Source organism: Lethenteron reissneri, chromosome 5 (assembly GCF_015708825.2).
Source record: "Lethenteron reissneri isolate LAM-NWPU_2019-01 chromosome 5, ASM1570882v1, whole genome shotgun sequence".
In the NCBI taxonomy this organism is placed as follows: Eukaryota; Metazoa; Chordata; class Hyperoartia; order Petromyzontiformes; family Petromyzontidae; genus Lethenteron; species Lethenteron reissneri.
The window spans coordinates 6,665,745-6,684,258 of record NC_083783.1 but is presented as its reverse complement, the minus strand read 5'-3'; the positions used below and the strand labels follow the sequence as shown (position 1 = coordinate 6,684,258).

Here is an 18,514-nt window from a genome sequence, read left to right as displayed (position 1 = left end):
TCTTTCTGCCAGTCCAGTGTGTCAGCGGGCCGTTGGGTGAATAAAGATTATTAAAATTGGTTTATCCTTCCATCTCTTCTCCCTCCCTCCTCCTCCTCCTCCACTCTCCAGTCATCAGCTGTTGTAGTCCACATGCTTCCTTAACATTTCAATCCGTCTTTTTCTTGAATGTCTCGCCTTAGTCCCGTCCACCCCGTCACCCCCCCATTCCTATTGGATACAACCCCATCTGGTGGTTGCGCGTCCGAAATATATCCGGAACAAATCACGGCCGCACGCGGGGTCACCCGAGGGGACACCGACGCTCAACCTGGTGCCGCTTCCCGGATCGTCGCGCTCGATGCTGTGGACCAGGCCTATCCAGGAGGCCTGCCTTGGGGGCGATGGATCGCGGTGACAGCGGAGGAACAATCGATACGGCCCACGAATGGCTTAGAGCGACTACACTAGTACCTCTTTATTCGTGAGCGATAACGCTGCGGAGATGCTCGTGCATAGCACGTTTCGCGGAGAGTGATATTGGCCTACGAAAAGCTTCAATAAATACGTAAACATTAAATATCATCGCTTTACCTCATCCCTTTATCTCATCACTTTCTCTCTCTCTCTCGATGCAGTTAGGTAGATTTCCAGATGCGATTCGCGGATAGCCAAAATCGCGGATAGCAAGTTCGTGAATAACGATGGAATACTGTACTACTATTGCTAACTATTGGCAGCATATTTATTTTGATTTAAAGCTTTCGTGACTGCAGGGATTCATATTATTGGTTCTTTCGGTAAAGTCACGTAGAAGGTAAATAATAAAATAATAAACATATAAAACAATACAAATTCTCACGACGTTTCGACTGCAACACAAGCAATCATCATCAGGTGTGTGGATTTCCCTTCTACGTGACTTTACCGAAAGAACCAATAGAATAGAATATTTATTGTTTTCCATTCATTGTATATCAATACCTGTCAATCCCTTATCAGTGCCAACCTTATTACAGACCAATTCAGACCTTATTGGTCACCCCGTGCCCTTAGACATCTCAACGTTCATCCTATAAAGTCCCATCACAAGGGAGAAATACAAACAAAAGAGACAAAAAAATGTGCCCGAATTGAAATGGCTGTACGCCATATGTACCTGAAAACTCAATTTCCCTGGACAAGAATACAGGTAAACCGTATGGGTTGACAGGTATGGTATATGTCCATAATGAGGATACGAACAAATAACTAAATATATTTAAATGCACTGCTCTATGAACCCTGAGATCTGCATTTCAATCCTGGTCACATCAGGGTGATGAGTGATCATTATCATTCACTGATTTTGATGAAGCTACGTTGTAGTGCTTTGGGGCTCTTCTTGCAAATGACATTAGTCTATTTCGGGGGAAAATGTTGAAATAAATGGTTAAATAAAGGTCACCATTCCCAGGATGCACTCAGCGTCTCCAAGTCCTTGAGCTCCGCTCAGAACACAATAGCGACGATGAAAGGAAAAAAATTCCACATCGGGAAAAGAAAAAAATCTATACAATTCCCAAAGAAATCTGTTTGGAAGAAGAGAGGAATAAAAAACAACTGATCTGTTTCCACAGTAGCCAGATGTTTTTATCCTCGGGCTTTTCAGCTAAAACGATTTGTGTCCCCACGCCACGAGACACTGCCGGCATTCGCATTGAACGTCCAGATTACAAACTCTCTCCTTTCTTTCTTTCTCTCTCTCTCTCTCGCCTTTTGTGGCGACGCGATTCGCCCGGATTTTGCTTTGTTCCGAAAACTGATGAATACGAAATAAAGTCCAATGGAAATTAATTGCTGCGAGGTTTCAAATCTGAGTTAAGAGAATTCTATCTTTTAATGCAGTATTGATTTTTTTGTTTACCCCGGCCCTTTTTTTTTTACCCCACCTCACTCCTGGTGCCTGTGGCATGGAGATAAACTACTGGGTAATAATGGAAATGGTGAATACTTTTTTTTAAACTTAGAAATGAAATAAATATATCGTTGGCATGCTTAGTGCGGTTCTGTTTGACGGTCTACATGTGCTTGATGCGAAAATCCAAGTAAAAAATTGGCATTTGGAAGAAAGCATCTGAGAGCTCGAATATCCCGTAAATTGATTGTATTTTAATGCCAATACACACCTTGGGCAAGGGACTTTCTCCACAATCCCACCGAAAATTGAGTGCAGCGGATTGGGTGCAAGTTTTTCTTAGAAACCCCTACGTTATTCAGACTTCACGAGCTTGAATTGACCTTCAAAAAAAGTCAAACAAAGATCGCGTAAATATATAAATGTGAACGTTAAACCCGCCACCATCCGACACAGCCAACTAGTAAGGGTTGTCACGTAAACAGAACGTGGCCAATTCGTTACTAGTACAGTACACCAGTGTGTTGTCGAGCCAAGCCACGACATTTACAATCTGAGTGCGACGTTTCGCCAGTAATTACAACCAGCTTCATCAGGCGACAGCCAGATTTGTGGAAAAGTCCACCCGTTTCGTTCCTTATAAAGAGGCGTAGATGTGATGACCACACTTCTGCGCTCTTGAGTCAACGTACATTATGCATGCGCATTATGCGAGCGGGTTTAACGACACATTCATATATTTACGCGATCTCACCGAAAAAAAAAACCTCTATTATGCATATTCGTCACGAAAGCCTACGTGTTAAAGAGACAAAAGCTTTGCACTTCGCCAATAACAATGTGGTCCTTAAAGGAAAGTAAATAAATAAATATATCAATAGCTGACGTTTCAGGCAATGGCCCTCTTCATCATCATCACAATCCATGGCCAGATAGCCCTGTAGGTGTCCACCGCACACTCAGTCATTAGTTTCCACTTTCCCCTGTCTTGTTGCCAATATTTTCAAGTTGTGGCCACTTCTCTCTGGCACCAATCTCTTGTGATGTCGTCGTCAAACCCATTCTCTCTTAGGTCTTCCTCTCGATTTCCGGTTCGTTCGATGTTTCCGAACGACAACACTTTTAATGTCCCTGTTGTTGTCCATCCTACACGCGTGTCCAAACAGTGCCAGTTTCTACACCATGGGAACCTCATTTGCCAGTAAAAATATGATAATTGGTTTTTCACCCTTCTATCTGGCAACAAACCTGACACCTTTTTTTTTTACAAGGAGTCTTGTTTGCATAGGCCATAATACCTGCAGTCATAATGCAAACAAAAAACATAACTCTGGCGTCATCTGGTCCAACCCATGTGAGACTAGGCTCTAAGGAAAGCTGTCTCGGGTGTGGATCAATCAACTTCAAGGACAGTGCACATTATCAGAGTTATGTTTTTTGTTTGCATTATGACTGCAGGTATTATGGTCTATGCAAACATGACTCCTTGTAAAAAAGGTGTCAGTTTTGTTGCCAGATAGAAGGGTGAAAAACCAATTATCAGTGCCAGTTTCCTTCTCATCACTGCCTCAGGTCTTCTGTGTGCAACGTCTTTCTTACTTCGACATTGGTCACTCTTTGGGTTCAGTCTAGATGCAGTGTCTTTCAATAGCAACACATTTTGAATACCAAGATCCTCTTCATAGCCATATCAATGGGAATAAAGTATGTTACAGTATAAACGTTCATTGCTATGCAATACTATGCTATTCTTTATAAGAACAAGTACTCTGCAGACTACGTTTAATAACATGGCTTAACAATGTGCTAATTTGAATTTAACAATGCAACCTGGTTTTCTTGCACTTCAGTACTGCCTAACATATATTTCAGGCTTGGGCATGCATGATTATTAGAACAGTTTACGAAAACCATTCAGGAATTGCATTGGCGGCAGTGCACAAGCACAAATCGCAAGCACAAAGGTACGATCCTCGCACAATGCGCTACGAACATAGTGGACCCGTTGACCGGCACGGGTTTCGTGAACTGAGCAAAAGCCACGAGAACTTCGCAAATGAGACCGACGGCATGGAGTAATATTTAACAAAGTGGAGCAGTGCGAGAAAAGAAGCAGAAGGAGAAAGTGTTGTGGCCTGTAGTGCGGTGGCTCAAGGACATCGTGGATGAGACCCGAGTCCTAGGCATGGGTGGAAGGAATCCCTGAGTCCAAGCCCGTGAGAAACAATAAGCATCGTTGTCATGATAACATCACAAATATTTCAAGAGTTGCATCTTAACCCTTCCCCGTTTCGAGACGACTGCAAGGTGCAGGGTGGGTGTCCCGTTCACCGCCGAATCTCAGAACGCGCAAGCGGTTCAGCGGTAATTTTATTCGAAGAGGTGTAGCGCTACTGTTTTTAAAGACACTGTACTCACCGCAGACGACTGTAGCGACACGACCGCCCTCTATGATAGCTGCCGCACGCCCTACCACACGCCCGTGTGGGAGCATCGGTACCGATAAAGTTATTTATTTCAGTTTTTTCTTCCGATTAAACTGCTGACGTACACGTAACATACGTCATCGGAACAGGAAAGGGTTAAGAGTGGTGCGACAACCACAACTCCGCCGACGCACGCAGACCAGGCGGTGTCGGTGCGACGAGCCACTCACATCTTTTCTGCCGATTTCAGCATGGCTACCATCTTCTCCTCGATTGTGGACTTCACGGCAAACCTGTGCACCACAGTTGGCCTGAAAAACAAAGGCAGCGCAGCGTGTGCAGCAAGACGCCCGCGTCACTCAACGGCGAGAACGAGCCCCTTTCGCGGAACGCGCAATCATAGAACGCGCCGCGCAACACCCTGGGGACAAGGCTCTCTGGCAAGCGGTTTAATATCTTTCGTGAAGGGCGAGTAAATAAACCAATTAGTTGAACCCCGGAGAGCCAAGACTATTGTTTCGTGTTATATCATCTCATTGCGAGCTGTGGATATGCTTGAAATTGGAGCTGGGAAGATTGGTTCTTATCGGTCCCTTGATAAAAGGCGGCCTTCCTTGGCATCCAGCCCCAGAGCGTGGAAATGGGAGCCTCCACATTATGTGGTTTCCAGAGGCTGACTTTGCAGCAGTGGGCAGTGGTGATTGTAATGCGTTGATGAGTCCGAATAAGGGTGAAACCGGCCCACAGTTGTCTATCTCTGTATCACCGCTGCCCGTCAGTGGGTCACATTTGCTCAAATTAATTTTGATGGTGACCAAAGAACAAAGGACCACAATGCACTCCTTTCAGGAATTGCTGAATTGTTTTGCATACCCCAAAATGGCTGTTTGCTATGTACGCATTTTTGATTTTCTGGCTTGCACTATTGATCGATTAAGCATGGGTTCTTCTCGTCATTTACACATCTGATTTGAGCTTGCTGAAGGCAGGAAAACCACCCCTATAAGCCACAACCAGCGTGATGCTGACGATTACGTAGACGACGGGAAGAGAGGCGAGAGCTTTTTTTCCCCCAAATGACATTCGTGTTGTCCGATTAGTCGAGTGAACTGAACCGATAATCTAGAAAGCAATCGATTAATTAAACGAGTGGACAGCCCCCGCTCCACTTGAAGAAACCTTCAAAGGACAATTGCGAGTGGCTCGTTGAATGTAAAAGGGTAAGGTAACGGTACAGCCCTGCAATTTATTGCTTGCGCCACTGTTGGCTGAAGGGCCTCCACTAGGATGAGTTCTGGAGAGTCTCATTAGATGGCATTTGGCTTAGTCTTCCACGCCAGCCAGACATCTTGAGAGCGGTGAGAGTACCCACAACTTGCCCCACACGCGACCCTGCCGTATGAATGGCTGTAATGAAGCCATTCATACGGCTGGGTGGACAGAGGTGGCCCGCGGCGGAGGGGGGGGGTGGGATTTAAGAAACTTGGCCATTGTTTCGAGTTCCACGCCGGGAGATCGTCGACGTCTGCAACGCGAGCACACTGTGCTAACCGTTGCACTGCCGCGGCCTCAGCGGCAGCGGCGGCAGCAGCAGCAGCAGCAGCGTGGCCCTTGAAGAGTTAAGGCAAATTTGAGTGATCGGCAGAGTCTATCCAAGTGTTATTTTTATCCCTGCTACTGGCAGGGTGGGGAGCAGCCGTGCGGATCGCTTTGCCGATTTATGGTGGAGTGAGCTTGATGGGCTGGATGGCCTTTTCACTTTGCGTAACTTTCCGTGTCCCTACGCGTTCAACGACGACAGGTCTTGGACACCTGCCTACAGCTCGTAACGCGCGTCTAGTCTGGCGCGCTCACACCGCATGGTTAGCTTGGCGTTGCGACATCAGCGTCATACACATACGCCACCACCCATGAAAACGAGCCGTGTGTGCGGGCTCGTAAGTAATAAAGTAAGTCTGCGACGCATTTAAAAAAAATGTTCTCTCTAGCCAGACAGCAGTGCTTGCCAGTAAATGCTCATGCTCACACCGCGACATGCATTGCAGCAAATTAGAATCTCTATTCAGACTGGAGGGATCCGATGGGCTGTGAAGCTCTTTTTCATGGATGTCCAGTCAGATGCGCATCGTGTGCTGTCTTGAAAAAATGTAATTATATTTAGACATTTCGATTTAAAGCTTTCGTGACTGCAGGGATCCATCTTCTTGGTTCTTTCGGTAAAGTCACGTAGAAGGGAAATAACAAAATAATAAAAATAAAACACAATATAATTTATTTTACTAAAATAAATGTTAATAAAATAAATTGTAATAAAATACATTTTAATAAAATAATTTTTATAATGTTGTATTTTAATAATTTTCTTATTTCCCTTCTACGTGACTTTACCGAAAGAACCAAGAAGATATATTTAGACACTCTCAAAGGTAAGACATAGTAAAGGTGGAGCCCTGCAATTGCTTGCCAATGCCACTGCTGGCAGAAGAGTCTTGTCTTTGAGTTGTGCGCCTTTTGGCGTCATCTGGTCCAACACCACGTGAGATTAGTAGGCTCTGGACCAATCAATTTCAAGGACAGTTGCATACATTATCAGTTGTCCTTTTGCTTGCATTTTGACCACAAGTGTTGTGGTTAATGCAAACATGATCCCTTGTATAAAGGTGTCAGTTTTGTTGCCAGTTAAAAGGGTAAAAACCTATTACTATAACTGGTTTATCCTTTCCATGCCGGACAGACGTCTTGGAAGAAGTGGGGAGAGTACTCACAGTTTACCCCACCATATGTCCTGCCAATGGACTAACTGTGTTGTACCCGTGCTAATCGGCAGTGCGAATCTCATCGCTCCGTCTCCAGACTGGTCATTCTCTCGGTCACATTCCCTCCCTAGGTTGCCACTGCATCAGCTGTTATGTCCCTTCTAGCCATGTGTGCTGTTCAATCTCCCTTGCCGTTCTAAACATTCAATAAGTTGTCTCCAAATTGTGTTTGTTCTCTGATCCGTGTATTCTGCTTTGTGTCTCTTGAATTTTACTCCCATTTCACAATTTGTTCCACCAGAGTTCAATTGGTCCACTACTTTCCCTGAAAGATAAAATTAATACGTTGATTAAAGCAGACTTCACTTCAAAATAAATTCCAATGAATATTAAAAAGTCATAATTTAAATATTTTATCCTGCAAAAGCAATTCACTTCACAAAATTACAAAACCACTGAGCATCACAACTGGCACTCGCTTTTGCAATGCATGTTGGGTGCCAAGTGTGAGTAGAGTCTGTGGCGTTGCCCACACAATGTCGCGAGCATAATTTGTGTACGTCTTTAAAACGCGTTTTTTTCCCACATCGTTTTTCTAATATGCACGTTACAAATTATTTTTTGCCGTGCTTTCTCCTCCTCCACCTACGCCTGCCCCTCCCCTACGAAACAAAGATCGCCCCATCGTCTCACACGAGTTGACGTGCGCACGCACAAACTCGGATGTATGTACGTTGAACTTCTTTCGCACCGTACGTAGCCAACCGTGTTCATCGGAGGTGCTGGGGAGGCAACAAACTAAACACAAAAAGCAGTTCTAAAGAAACGATAAACCCAAATCGTAATTGTACATCACGTACGGCTGACGTCACTTCATCTCGCAGCTTTCGCTTCCACGCGTAACGTCACTGAAATAGAAATCCGACCGTGGAAAATCTCATCGATTCACAGTGCGCGGGGAAGGGCAGGGGGGGGGGGTGGTGGTGGTGGTGAACCGCCGGGTATGTGCCGCCGTGCTGCCGTACCGCGTCTGCCCGATGCGGTGAACCCTGCCTATGGCCTGCATCTCGGTGGCCGGGTTGAGGATGGGCTCCACCAGGATGACGTGGGTGGCCTCGATGATGTTGAGCCCGTTGGAGCCCGTGTGAAGTGGAAGCAGCAGCACGTTGGTGCCCGGGTCGTGCTTGAACGCACTCAGGTTCTCCTGTACAGAGCCACGCCAAACAAAGACAAAGATCCCCCCCACCCCGGTATAGCCTTAACAGACTCTTGGGGCAAGTGCCGTTAGAGAGCATCCATTAAGGCGTGCATGGCGCACGAGGGGGTGGGTGGTCAGCACCGCGATATGGCTGCCTGTTTCTCTCCAGTGCTAATGTTTACACACCACACCAGGTACTCATTTAAGGTTGAGTCAACCTACATCAATATCCATTCAGAAGGCAAACAAGATGAACGTGAGACTCCCCTTAACACGAAGTATGTTTTTGCAGCTGATATGGTGCAACAACCTGGCCGGATTTCGTGTCGTTAAGACCCTCCACCACCCGACACAGCCAAACAAATTATCCTGTCACGCGGTGTCCAAGCGTTTAAACGATGACGCCGATTATTATTTTTTTGGTTGCAGCTCACTCACCCGGTGAGCTGAAAAACAATTCTCACAATCGAATAAATTTAAACATCGAGTTCGATTCCCAGCTACAGCTGACTTGAGTGGCGAGAGATATCTGAACCGGTCCTAAACACCTGCACTCGCGACCCCCGTTCACCAACCGCACCGACCGGCGTGTTGTGGGGTATGGTGAATCAAACCCCCATCACTGACACAACTAATGCATCATTCCATAAAGCTTTATGGTTGTTAATGTTTGACTTGCATCACACTGGGATTTTTTCACACAGCGTTGTATAATACGGTGTGTTTTTATGGAAGATTTGCTGGTTTATCCAGGATGTTTCTGTTGCACGTCGTTGTTTTAAGATGTTCTCTGTTCATCTTTTGTTTGTTGCAGTTGCACGCGACTCAAGAGCCGCATGGCTCACAGGGCTATACCTAATAAATGAAACTTGAAACAGTAATGATGTCAAAATATTAAAATGCAAATGTGCTCGTCCCTGTTGTTTTGCAAGTCACTTTCATTATTTGCTTTATCCACAATGCGACGCCCTTGCTAATATCGCCGTGCCCAATAATAACCCTTCCTTTCCTTACCACGGCAATTACATTGACATTTGGGCACGCAAGGCTGATGGTCTTAAGGGCATTTAGCTTTAATGTCAGCTCCACTTATAGTCGTAATGCATTATTGAGGTCCCCGAAGCACGATACAGCACTAAGCTCCACGATAAACGCGCGGCACAAATGCAAACTCAATCAATATCACCGCAAAAAATATATATGCAGCAGACCACGGCTGTGTCAGAGCAACTACGTTTACGTCCGAGTCCTCGGTTAGAGACCAAATCTCAGTCCCTGCATCTGTGCCAAGTTAGGAGTATGGGATGCAGTGTCATGCTTATGACCACTGATATTGGAATGTTGCGACGCTGGGCACGCAGTCAACGCATCGGCCAACACCAGAAGCCTTTGAATGTATTTCGATTTTATTTGTTTTGTCCTTCTCCATTTCGAATCTTTGATCCAAAATTCCACTGCCACACTTCATGCCAGCAGCCATAAACAACAGCACATCGCCCCCAACACTCCGATCCGTTTGCTGGCTCCCAATCCAATCTCAACTGTCAGGGTCCTCAATGGACTCGCCCCTGCCTACAGCGTTGCCCTCTCATCTCACTCTCCCACTCTTCACGTGCTCACTTCTCCGGCAAACAAGGCCAGGAGGTCACTCTGTCTCCCCTGCTGCCTGTCATTGTCTTTAACTCCCAAACCCCTGGCCATCCGAGTTGTTAACTCTGCTCCTCTTCGTCGTCTTTTCTCCTCTGCCTATGACTGACTTATGTATTTTTATTTAAAGCTTTCGTGACTGCAGGGATTCATATTATTATTTCCCTTCTACGTGACTTTACCGAAAGAACCAAGAATATGACATATGTATGTTGAACTTCTTCCGCACCGTATTTAGCAAATTGCACTCATCGGAGGTGCGGACTGGCCCTTCTCTTAAAAAACAAACGTGTATGGCATATGTATAGGTCTTCTTTTTTTTTTTCCTGTGACACGTCCCACTCTGTGTGCAGTGTCTTAAAATGTAATTGCATTCAGACACTCTCAAAGGTAAGAGATGGTAAAAGTGCAGCCCTGCAATTGCTTGCCCATGCTACTGCTGCCAGAAGGATGTCCACTCGAGGGAACTCTAGAGAAGTGGTTTATCCTTTCCATGTTGGCCAGATGTCTTGGAAGAAGTGGGGAGAACCCACAGTTTATCCCACCACACGTGGCCTGCCCGAGGAATCAACGGTGGTGTATCCATTTATCCTGCCGAGTGGACAGAGGCGGGGTACGGAGGGGGGATTGAAGAAAATTGGCCCGTTGCTTCAACTACCCGTGTCGGGAGATCGAATCAGCAGCCTCTGGAGTACCAAGCATTACAACATGTCAGCAATCCTCAGCCATTCTCTAAATCAGAATCCCATTGTATTGTGTAACTGTATTCGGCAATCCATGGCAGGCCAGCAGGCAGGGCACGTGTATTCGAAGCGACTTTCTACCTACGGCAGGCGCTTCGAGAACTTTAAGAAGGATCCTCTGCCACGGTCTGCACACGGCGCAAGAACGAGAAGCACTCCTGACGGATGTCGCGCTGCGAGGAGGCACCGCTGCAATTTCCGGAGTCTACTCATCGCTCACCAAGCCAGTGGTGACGGCACTTCGTCAGCCAGAAACACGCTCTGACGGCCGAAACCGCGCTCGACACTGACAAACCCTTGAGAAACAGGGATGGGATCTCCTGATAAAACATGGGGTGGGGGGTGGGAGGAGGCGGGGGGATGGGGTGGGCCATGCCAGCCGGTGCTAGGAACAAAATTCAGTTGCAAAATCCCCTCGCTTGGCTCGAATTAGGCGACATTCGACAGCAGGAGACGGGCACTCTGTTCAATAGGACATGGAGGATTAGGTCAATGAGCCAGAGAGATGCGTCCGATTGATATAATTTCAATGCATAGGTATGGGTGAATTAGATGGAGATTATGTTCTCTCTCTGCTGGGAGAATAATGGAAGCTATTTATTAGTCATCCGGTATTAATATTCAGGGCAGGAGGGTGAAGTGTTTGGCGCACTGCGCCACAAATCCAGCTGCCTGCGATTTGATACCCGGTCGCGGCTAACGTCAGTGGCAAGTGATATCTGAAGTGGCCTTAGGTGCCCGGCCGCTCCCTCCTATCTCAAACGCGTACCGACCAGCGCACGGAAGAGTCCTGGGACTGACAAGACTGACAAAGCGCCATGGTAGCGAGATGTTAACTACCTCACCTGGTATACAGGTCGTGAGTTTGATGCTGACCCGGACGCCTGCTGGATATTTGGAGTTTGCATGTCTCTCTTCCTGTGGTCACGTGGATTTTTCTCCGAGTTCCCCGGTTTTCCACTCCACATTTAGAATCGCGCATTGAGAGTATCTGGCTGCTATAAATTCCCACGTGATAAGCCACTTCGTGGAGATATCATTTGTGGCAAGATCGCTTCTGAAAAAAAGCTATTTAGTTCAGTGGGCCTTACCTGGTTAAACCAAAATTTTTTGTTCTAAAAATAGTTGTCGACATGGCATGGGGAGGAGGGCCATCATCCAGCAGTGGAGTTACAAAGGGCTGTACATTTATATTAATCGTGATAAATACTTTTTTTTTATTTACTTTGGCAGTCATACAAGCTGAGTAGCTAATTTAATGAAAATAAAATATGAAAAAAAAGGAATTGTTTTTCCACATAAACACTTACTTTAATTTTCCTTTCCATCTCAAACGCAAGACGAATGAGAAACACTGGTAATCTATTCATACAGGAAAAATCCTCAACCACTCGCAACTCTGGAAGGTTCTACAGTGCGATATTTTGCCAATTCCTTTTCCACGGATGTTTGCATAAAAGACCCATAGCATGAAAAATATCCAGCTTCCATTCTACATTTTCAGACATTTAATGAGGCAAATGTCATTGACGAGTTACAATGACATACAGCACACGGAGTGGGACAAATGCTTACACACCTGCCAAAGATTATATTTAGGCTAGGGTATGTTTCGATTTCATCTCTATTGGCTCTGTCTATCCAGTGGTTAAAAGATGCATTCCAATACACGTACTGGGGGATATCTGGGCAGGTGACGCAGTGATGTGTGTGATTTGTGATGGAAAAGGTGTAAAATAAAATCCTGGCTAGAGGTGGTAACTCAACCCTTAAAAAGTGGTTTTCCTGTAGAAAGACTCGCCATAGGAATGTGGAATTTCCACCACTGGCTCAGGGTTGTAACGTGGAGATCAGCTCAACTGAGCAGGAAACCACTTTAATAGTTTTTTTACTGTACTTGACGGAGGCTGCCACGGTGGTGTAAATGTTTGGCACATTGACCTTGAAATCCAGAGGTCGCTGGTTCAATTCAATCTCCATGCGTGGCAGTTGAAACAATGGGGGTCAAGTGTCTTAAACCCCCCCCCCTCGCCGACCTCTCTATCCATCCAGCAATATCAATGGGTCTATCACAGTTAGTCAATCGGCAAGTCACACGTGTTGGGGTAAAGTGTGCGTACTCCCACCTCTGCTAAAACAACGTGTGGCCAACGTTGAAGACTCGTATGAGTGAGCGAGCAATTGCAGGGCTGCACCTTAACCTTTACGATACAGGATGGCTAGCTTGTGGGCTGCAACAGTGGGTGTTCTAATTGTTCGGGATTGGTGCGGGTAATCTCAGAAGCCATCGGACCCAAAAGAAAAGCAGGATCACTGAAAGCTAAACGACCAAGCCAGCTCTTATGCTCTCTTAGAATAACTGCACATTGGCGAGGCTGCTCACTGCGCTGGAAGACATACATATATATTCTTGGTTCTTTCGGTAAAGTCACTTCGAAGGGAAACAATAAAATAATAAAAATATAAAACAATAAAATTATCACGACGTTTCGACTGCAACACAAGCAATCATCATCAGATGTGAAATACACAGCAAGAATAAAAAAAAAACGCCACTTTTTTCAAAATTTCTTGCTGTGGATTTCACACCTGATGATGATTGCTTGTGTTGCAGTCGAAACGTCGTGAACATTTTATTGTTTTATATTTTTATTATTTTATTGTTTCCCTTCTACGTGACTTTACCAAAAGAACCAAGAATATGAATCCCTGCAGTCACGAAAGCTTTAAATCAAAATATATATATAAATATATAAGACATACATATTTTTATAATTAGACACAATAGCCGGTAATTGTTTGAAATATATGTTGGAGTATTTTTTCCTTCTATTCCACCAAATGTACAGAGAAGCATCAATGTTTCGGGAAAAAATAATTAACAAAAGAAAGAGGTTCAAATGCCTGATTATAAAAAAAGAAAATAACACAACAACAAATCCATTTTAATCTCATGGCTCCGCTTAGAATGGAAACTCAAAGCTTCACAAAAGAGACAGCATGCTGGCAGTAGTTATATGAACACACAACAAAATAAATATTGCATTCTTATTTTGTATAAATCTTATTGCCACTGCCAACTTTTGTGTTTTTAGTTGGAAAATGTTGCCAGAAAAAAATTACTAGGGGTTTACTCACAGGATGGGATGAAGTGGTGGTGGTGCAGTGGCTAGCTTTCTGCTCTACGGCAATCCGAGGAGTGTGATTCCTCGCCACGGTTGAGTGATATATGACGTGCTTTTGGGTCCACTATTTCATCTACTCGGACTGACCGGTTCAAACAAGCACCGTGACTAACAACGGCATGGGGAGGCCCTCATCCAGTATTGGAGTAAAAGTTTTCACACATTTTTTGTTTACAAGATTACTAATAATCATTGGGATTTGTAAGACTAAGCCAGATGCAAGAATCAGTGCTTACTAATGTACAATTTTTTTTTGGAAGATTTGCTGGTTTATCCAGGATGCTTCTGTTGCGCGTCATTGCTTTAAGATGTTCTCCGTTCATATTTAGTTTGTTGCGGTTGCACCTGACTTAAGAGCCGCATGGCTCACAGGGCTATACCAAATAAATGAAACTTGAAACAATGCACATCCTACAATGTACATCGTACAATGTGTAATACGTTTCTGTACGGTCACTTAATCAGTGCTGAAACAGAATGCTGCTCAGATTCTTTGCCATGACAAGAGAAAAATCAATAAGAAGTCCTTGCACGGCAAAATTACCATTCGTGTTAGAGAAAGACCCACGGAAGCGAGCATCACAGAACTACTGCTGAGATCCCTTTTAGTGATCTCTGATCCACATAGTAGGGGGGGTGGGGGGGTCAACACTTTCCCTCCAAGACCTGCTACAGGGAGTATGATCTTCTGCCTCAGCAGCAAACCATGCTTTCGCACCTGATGACGGACGCTTGTGTTGCGCCCGAAACGTCGTGTTTTATTTTATTTTATACCTACGTGACTTTACCGAAAGAACCAAAGAGTAGGGAGTAATGTTTATTGCGTGACGGCCAAACCGAAATATTATTAAATCTTGGGGCTGGAATTCAACCAAATAAAAAAGTGCCGAACGAAATTTAACGCGAATTTTTTTTCTTCACCGTGCGGTCGTTGGTGAACGGGCTGAGAGAATCAGCTCGGCACACTTGAGACAACCTGTTTTGAAAACGTCGTCCAAAGCCCTCGTCGACTGCTTTCCCTGTGCCAGGGGCGGTTGAACGAGCGTGGTTGACATCGGTTTGGGAATAAAATGGCATTGTTATTAAGTCTGCATCACTTTTCGACAAGGCCAGTGGAAGAATGAAAACATAAACGAACCGAGTCACTTTATTTATAAATAAAGGTTTTTGCGCCAAGTCCTCAAAGGCAATGTCACTTACAAAAGTATTTCCATTGCTACCCATTAGTGCAGGGATCATAAAATCGATTTCAATGTAATGGGTTTTGACAAAACATTCTGGAAGTAATATACACACACACACAATGCTTATATAAACATTGTGTTGTGAGTGTGTGCGTACGTGCGCATGTATACTGCTGCAGGATATATTGAACCGATCCCAGGCTTCCCTTCGACCGACTCAGCCCTAAATGAATACCTGGTGCGGTGTGTAAACATCAGCACTTGGGAGACATGATGCTGGTCAATATAAAACCTCGTGTGAAGATGCCGGACTTCATAAGGCATCGCTCGAGGCACTTGCCCCAACAGTCTGCGCAGGCTCCACAGGGGCATCGAGTGCTTTAATTTTACATATAGACAAAGACTAAGATCCCCTGTATAGCCTGTAAAAGACTGTTGGGGCAAGTGCTGTTAGCGAGCACCTATGGAGGCCGACACGGCCTTTGTCTTCTCAGCGTTGATGTTTACACACCGCACCAGGTACTCATTTGAGGTTGAGTCGACCTAGGGGAGACTCAGGGCCACTTCAGATGATCGTCACTGGTGTTGGCCATGAGCAGGGATCAAACCCGGGGTCACCGGGTTCGTAGCGCAGCGCGCTAAACCGCTACACTACCACTCCCCACTACATATTATATGCAAACACACAGACAGAAGCATTATCAAGATGTACACATAGCGGAATAAGCATGCCAGTCGGGATGCATTGGAAAGGAGGGAGCCGCAGCTGCATCTAACAGGCAGACGACGGGCACCCCGCGGCAATTCACCGAGTCCGGCCAATTTAGCCAATTCCAATTGCTGTTCCGATGATAAGCAGGAGAGCGGGCGGACAAAATGAAGTCGGCACGCATTTACGGCCGAGCATGGGTGCCTCCAAGCAGCAGGGCTACATCAGAGGTCGCAAACGGGTTTTGATTCCTTACCCGTACCCGGCCGCACCGGGGTCGCAAATGGGTACCCGTACCCAGCCGGGTACGGGTACCCGTTCCCTACCCGTACCCTACCCGAAATGAGTGACAAACGGTTACTCACCAGTGACTCACGGTCTACCCATACCCGGCCGCACCAGGGTCGCAAGCCGGGTATCGGGTAGGGTACGGGTATCGGGTACCCGGTTGCGACCTCTGGGTCTGCCCCATCCATCTGAAGGGCAAACGCAAATTTACAACGGCGTCGATTTCTGACGCGTTTTGGGGTTGCACCGCGTGCTGTTCGGCGGGCGCTAATATCCGACGCTTCGCTCCGTGCGCTGGGAGCTTCGTTAGGAAATTAACTGAATGTTCAGCCCAGCGCACAGGACTGCTTCCCTCAACGTTCAGTTTCGCTCCTGATGCAAGCTAGAAGCGCGCGGCGCAAAACGCCTGACATCGTGCAGAACAAGATCCACGGTACAACCTGAAAACACCGGAGGGGCGTACCGCACAGCAGCGACAACCAACACAGCAGAATAAAAAACTAATCAGGAACAGAGAGAGAGAGAGAGCGAATAGACAACCCCTAAAAAAATAAAACAAAAATCCTAACCTGACTCTCCGTTAATTACAACGATGGTGAATTGCAGCAAGTTATGCCAGACTACACTGGCGAGATGCCATAACACGCGCGGCTGGGAGAAGAGGCTGTCCATCATAAATCCATTCGGGCTGACACAGCTCTTGCTGCAATTCTCGGCTGCGCACACAGATGCTTACACAACTCTCTAATGGACTGCGCCGTAATCCGTGCGCTTTAGTCAAGTTGCAGAAGCTGTCACATGCAGACGTTTGGGTTTGTGTCAATGATTCCACTTATTTATTTGGTTTTCGTAACAGTTGACCAAGCAATATTTTATGGCGCGTTCCATATGGTTGGGACGCTGCCGTGGCGTAATGGTTACTGCACCAGATTTGCGATCTTTAAACACACCCCCACCACACCCACCTCTGTCCACCTGGCAGCATCAAAGGGTTCTGCCATAGTTAGACGATCGGCAGGTAAACGGGGAAAATTTATCATGTTGCTGCATACGTTTGAGGAGGAATTTTGCACCAAGTTGTCAACAAACAATTTACCAAGGATGGGGTTTTGCTGAAACTGATTATTTTTATTGCCACACTCGATTTTTATGTTTTATGACAAAAAATTCACCCCCCCCCAAAACAAAATGGCTGCCATGCAAAACTTCAAACACCCGTAACTTCTGATGAAGCAATTATCTGTGCGTATAATACTATGTCTTTGATGCCTACAACCACACTGAACACATCATAATTGGGTTATGTCCAATATATCTGCGTGGAAACTATTATGAAGAACATTGGGATGGAAAATGGAAATTTACTCCAAAACATGTTGGCCTCGGATCAGCTCTGCACTAGGCTGCTAGATCCAAACAACTCTTCGAGTTATTCCATTGTGCTGGTCATATTGTTAGCTACAAATACATCCTCCAGATTGACACCATATTAGATGAATCCCCATTGGATAAACATGGACTGTGAAAATGGAACTGTAATCTCACCTACCTTGATGCGATGATGATTTGTTCACTTCTCAGAGACACAAAATAGACATCAATGATTCAAATCTAGATGAAAAAACACTTTCCATGACACACAAATTCCAGCTTGGTAGAGAAAACCAGGCACATGATGATCGACTGAAGAACGCTGAGACATTGAAACATTCGACTTGGGAGTGTTCTAGAAACGCTGGAAGCTATCATCATTGTCAACATCGACCAAGGCACCACTGAACCACGGCTCAGGGACAGCAGGATAGTTTGAGATACCCAAGGATTACCCCCATGTCCATAATAAAAGCTACAGCTAAGACATGGCATTCATATTTACATGCCAATATGAACAAGCTAAATCCACATGGACAAAAAATATCATAGCTCTATCTCCCACCGTTCATAAGTTATGGGCCTTTGAAGTTTTGCAGGGTGGCCATTTTGTGTGTTTTGGCTTTTTCAGTCTTAAAACATCTAAATCGAGTGTGGCAAACAAATTACTTGGTTTCAGGATAAATCCACGTCCTTGGAAAAAAAAGTGGTTCGACAACTTGTGCTCAAAAAACGCCTCCTACATTCACATTTCTTGACAACTGTCCGAGTCTACGGTGGGGTAAGGCACCGGTTACTCCCCACATCTTCCAAGACGTCAGTGGGGGTCGAGCAATACCCTTTGGCTAAGTTGCAGCAGCCTGGGGAGCAATAACCGCATGTGTGTATGTTGAACTTCTTTCGCGCCATACGTAGTCAGCCGTGCTAACTGTGAATGAGCAGCAATTAAGTTCTCGGTGCAAGTGTTTTCACGAACAACGTTGACAAATTGCCTCATTGGACATCAATATATGCAATTATGTGAAATTCAGTTTCCCTATAGCACCTCATACATTTTTTGTAAAATAAAAAAGTTTTCATTCAAACTTTTCACAACAAAATTTGATGGACAAACGTGTCTTTTAGAAAATT

General features: G+C 45.4%; 1 protein-coding gene across 1 annotated transcript in view; it reads right to left on the bottom strand.

Annotated features, from left to right (window-relative positions):
• Positions 1-18,514, bottom strand: part of LOC133351802 (E3 ubiquitin-protein ligase SHPRH-like) — a 94,310-nt gene that overhangs the window by 5,724 nt on the left and 70,072 nt on the right. Inside the window, 2 exon segments of the mRNA XM_061567339.1 lie at positions 4,533-4,613; positions 8,084-8,262. Of these exon segments, the coding sequence (XP_061423323.1) occupies positions 4,533-4,613; positions 8,084-8,262 (260 nt within the window).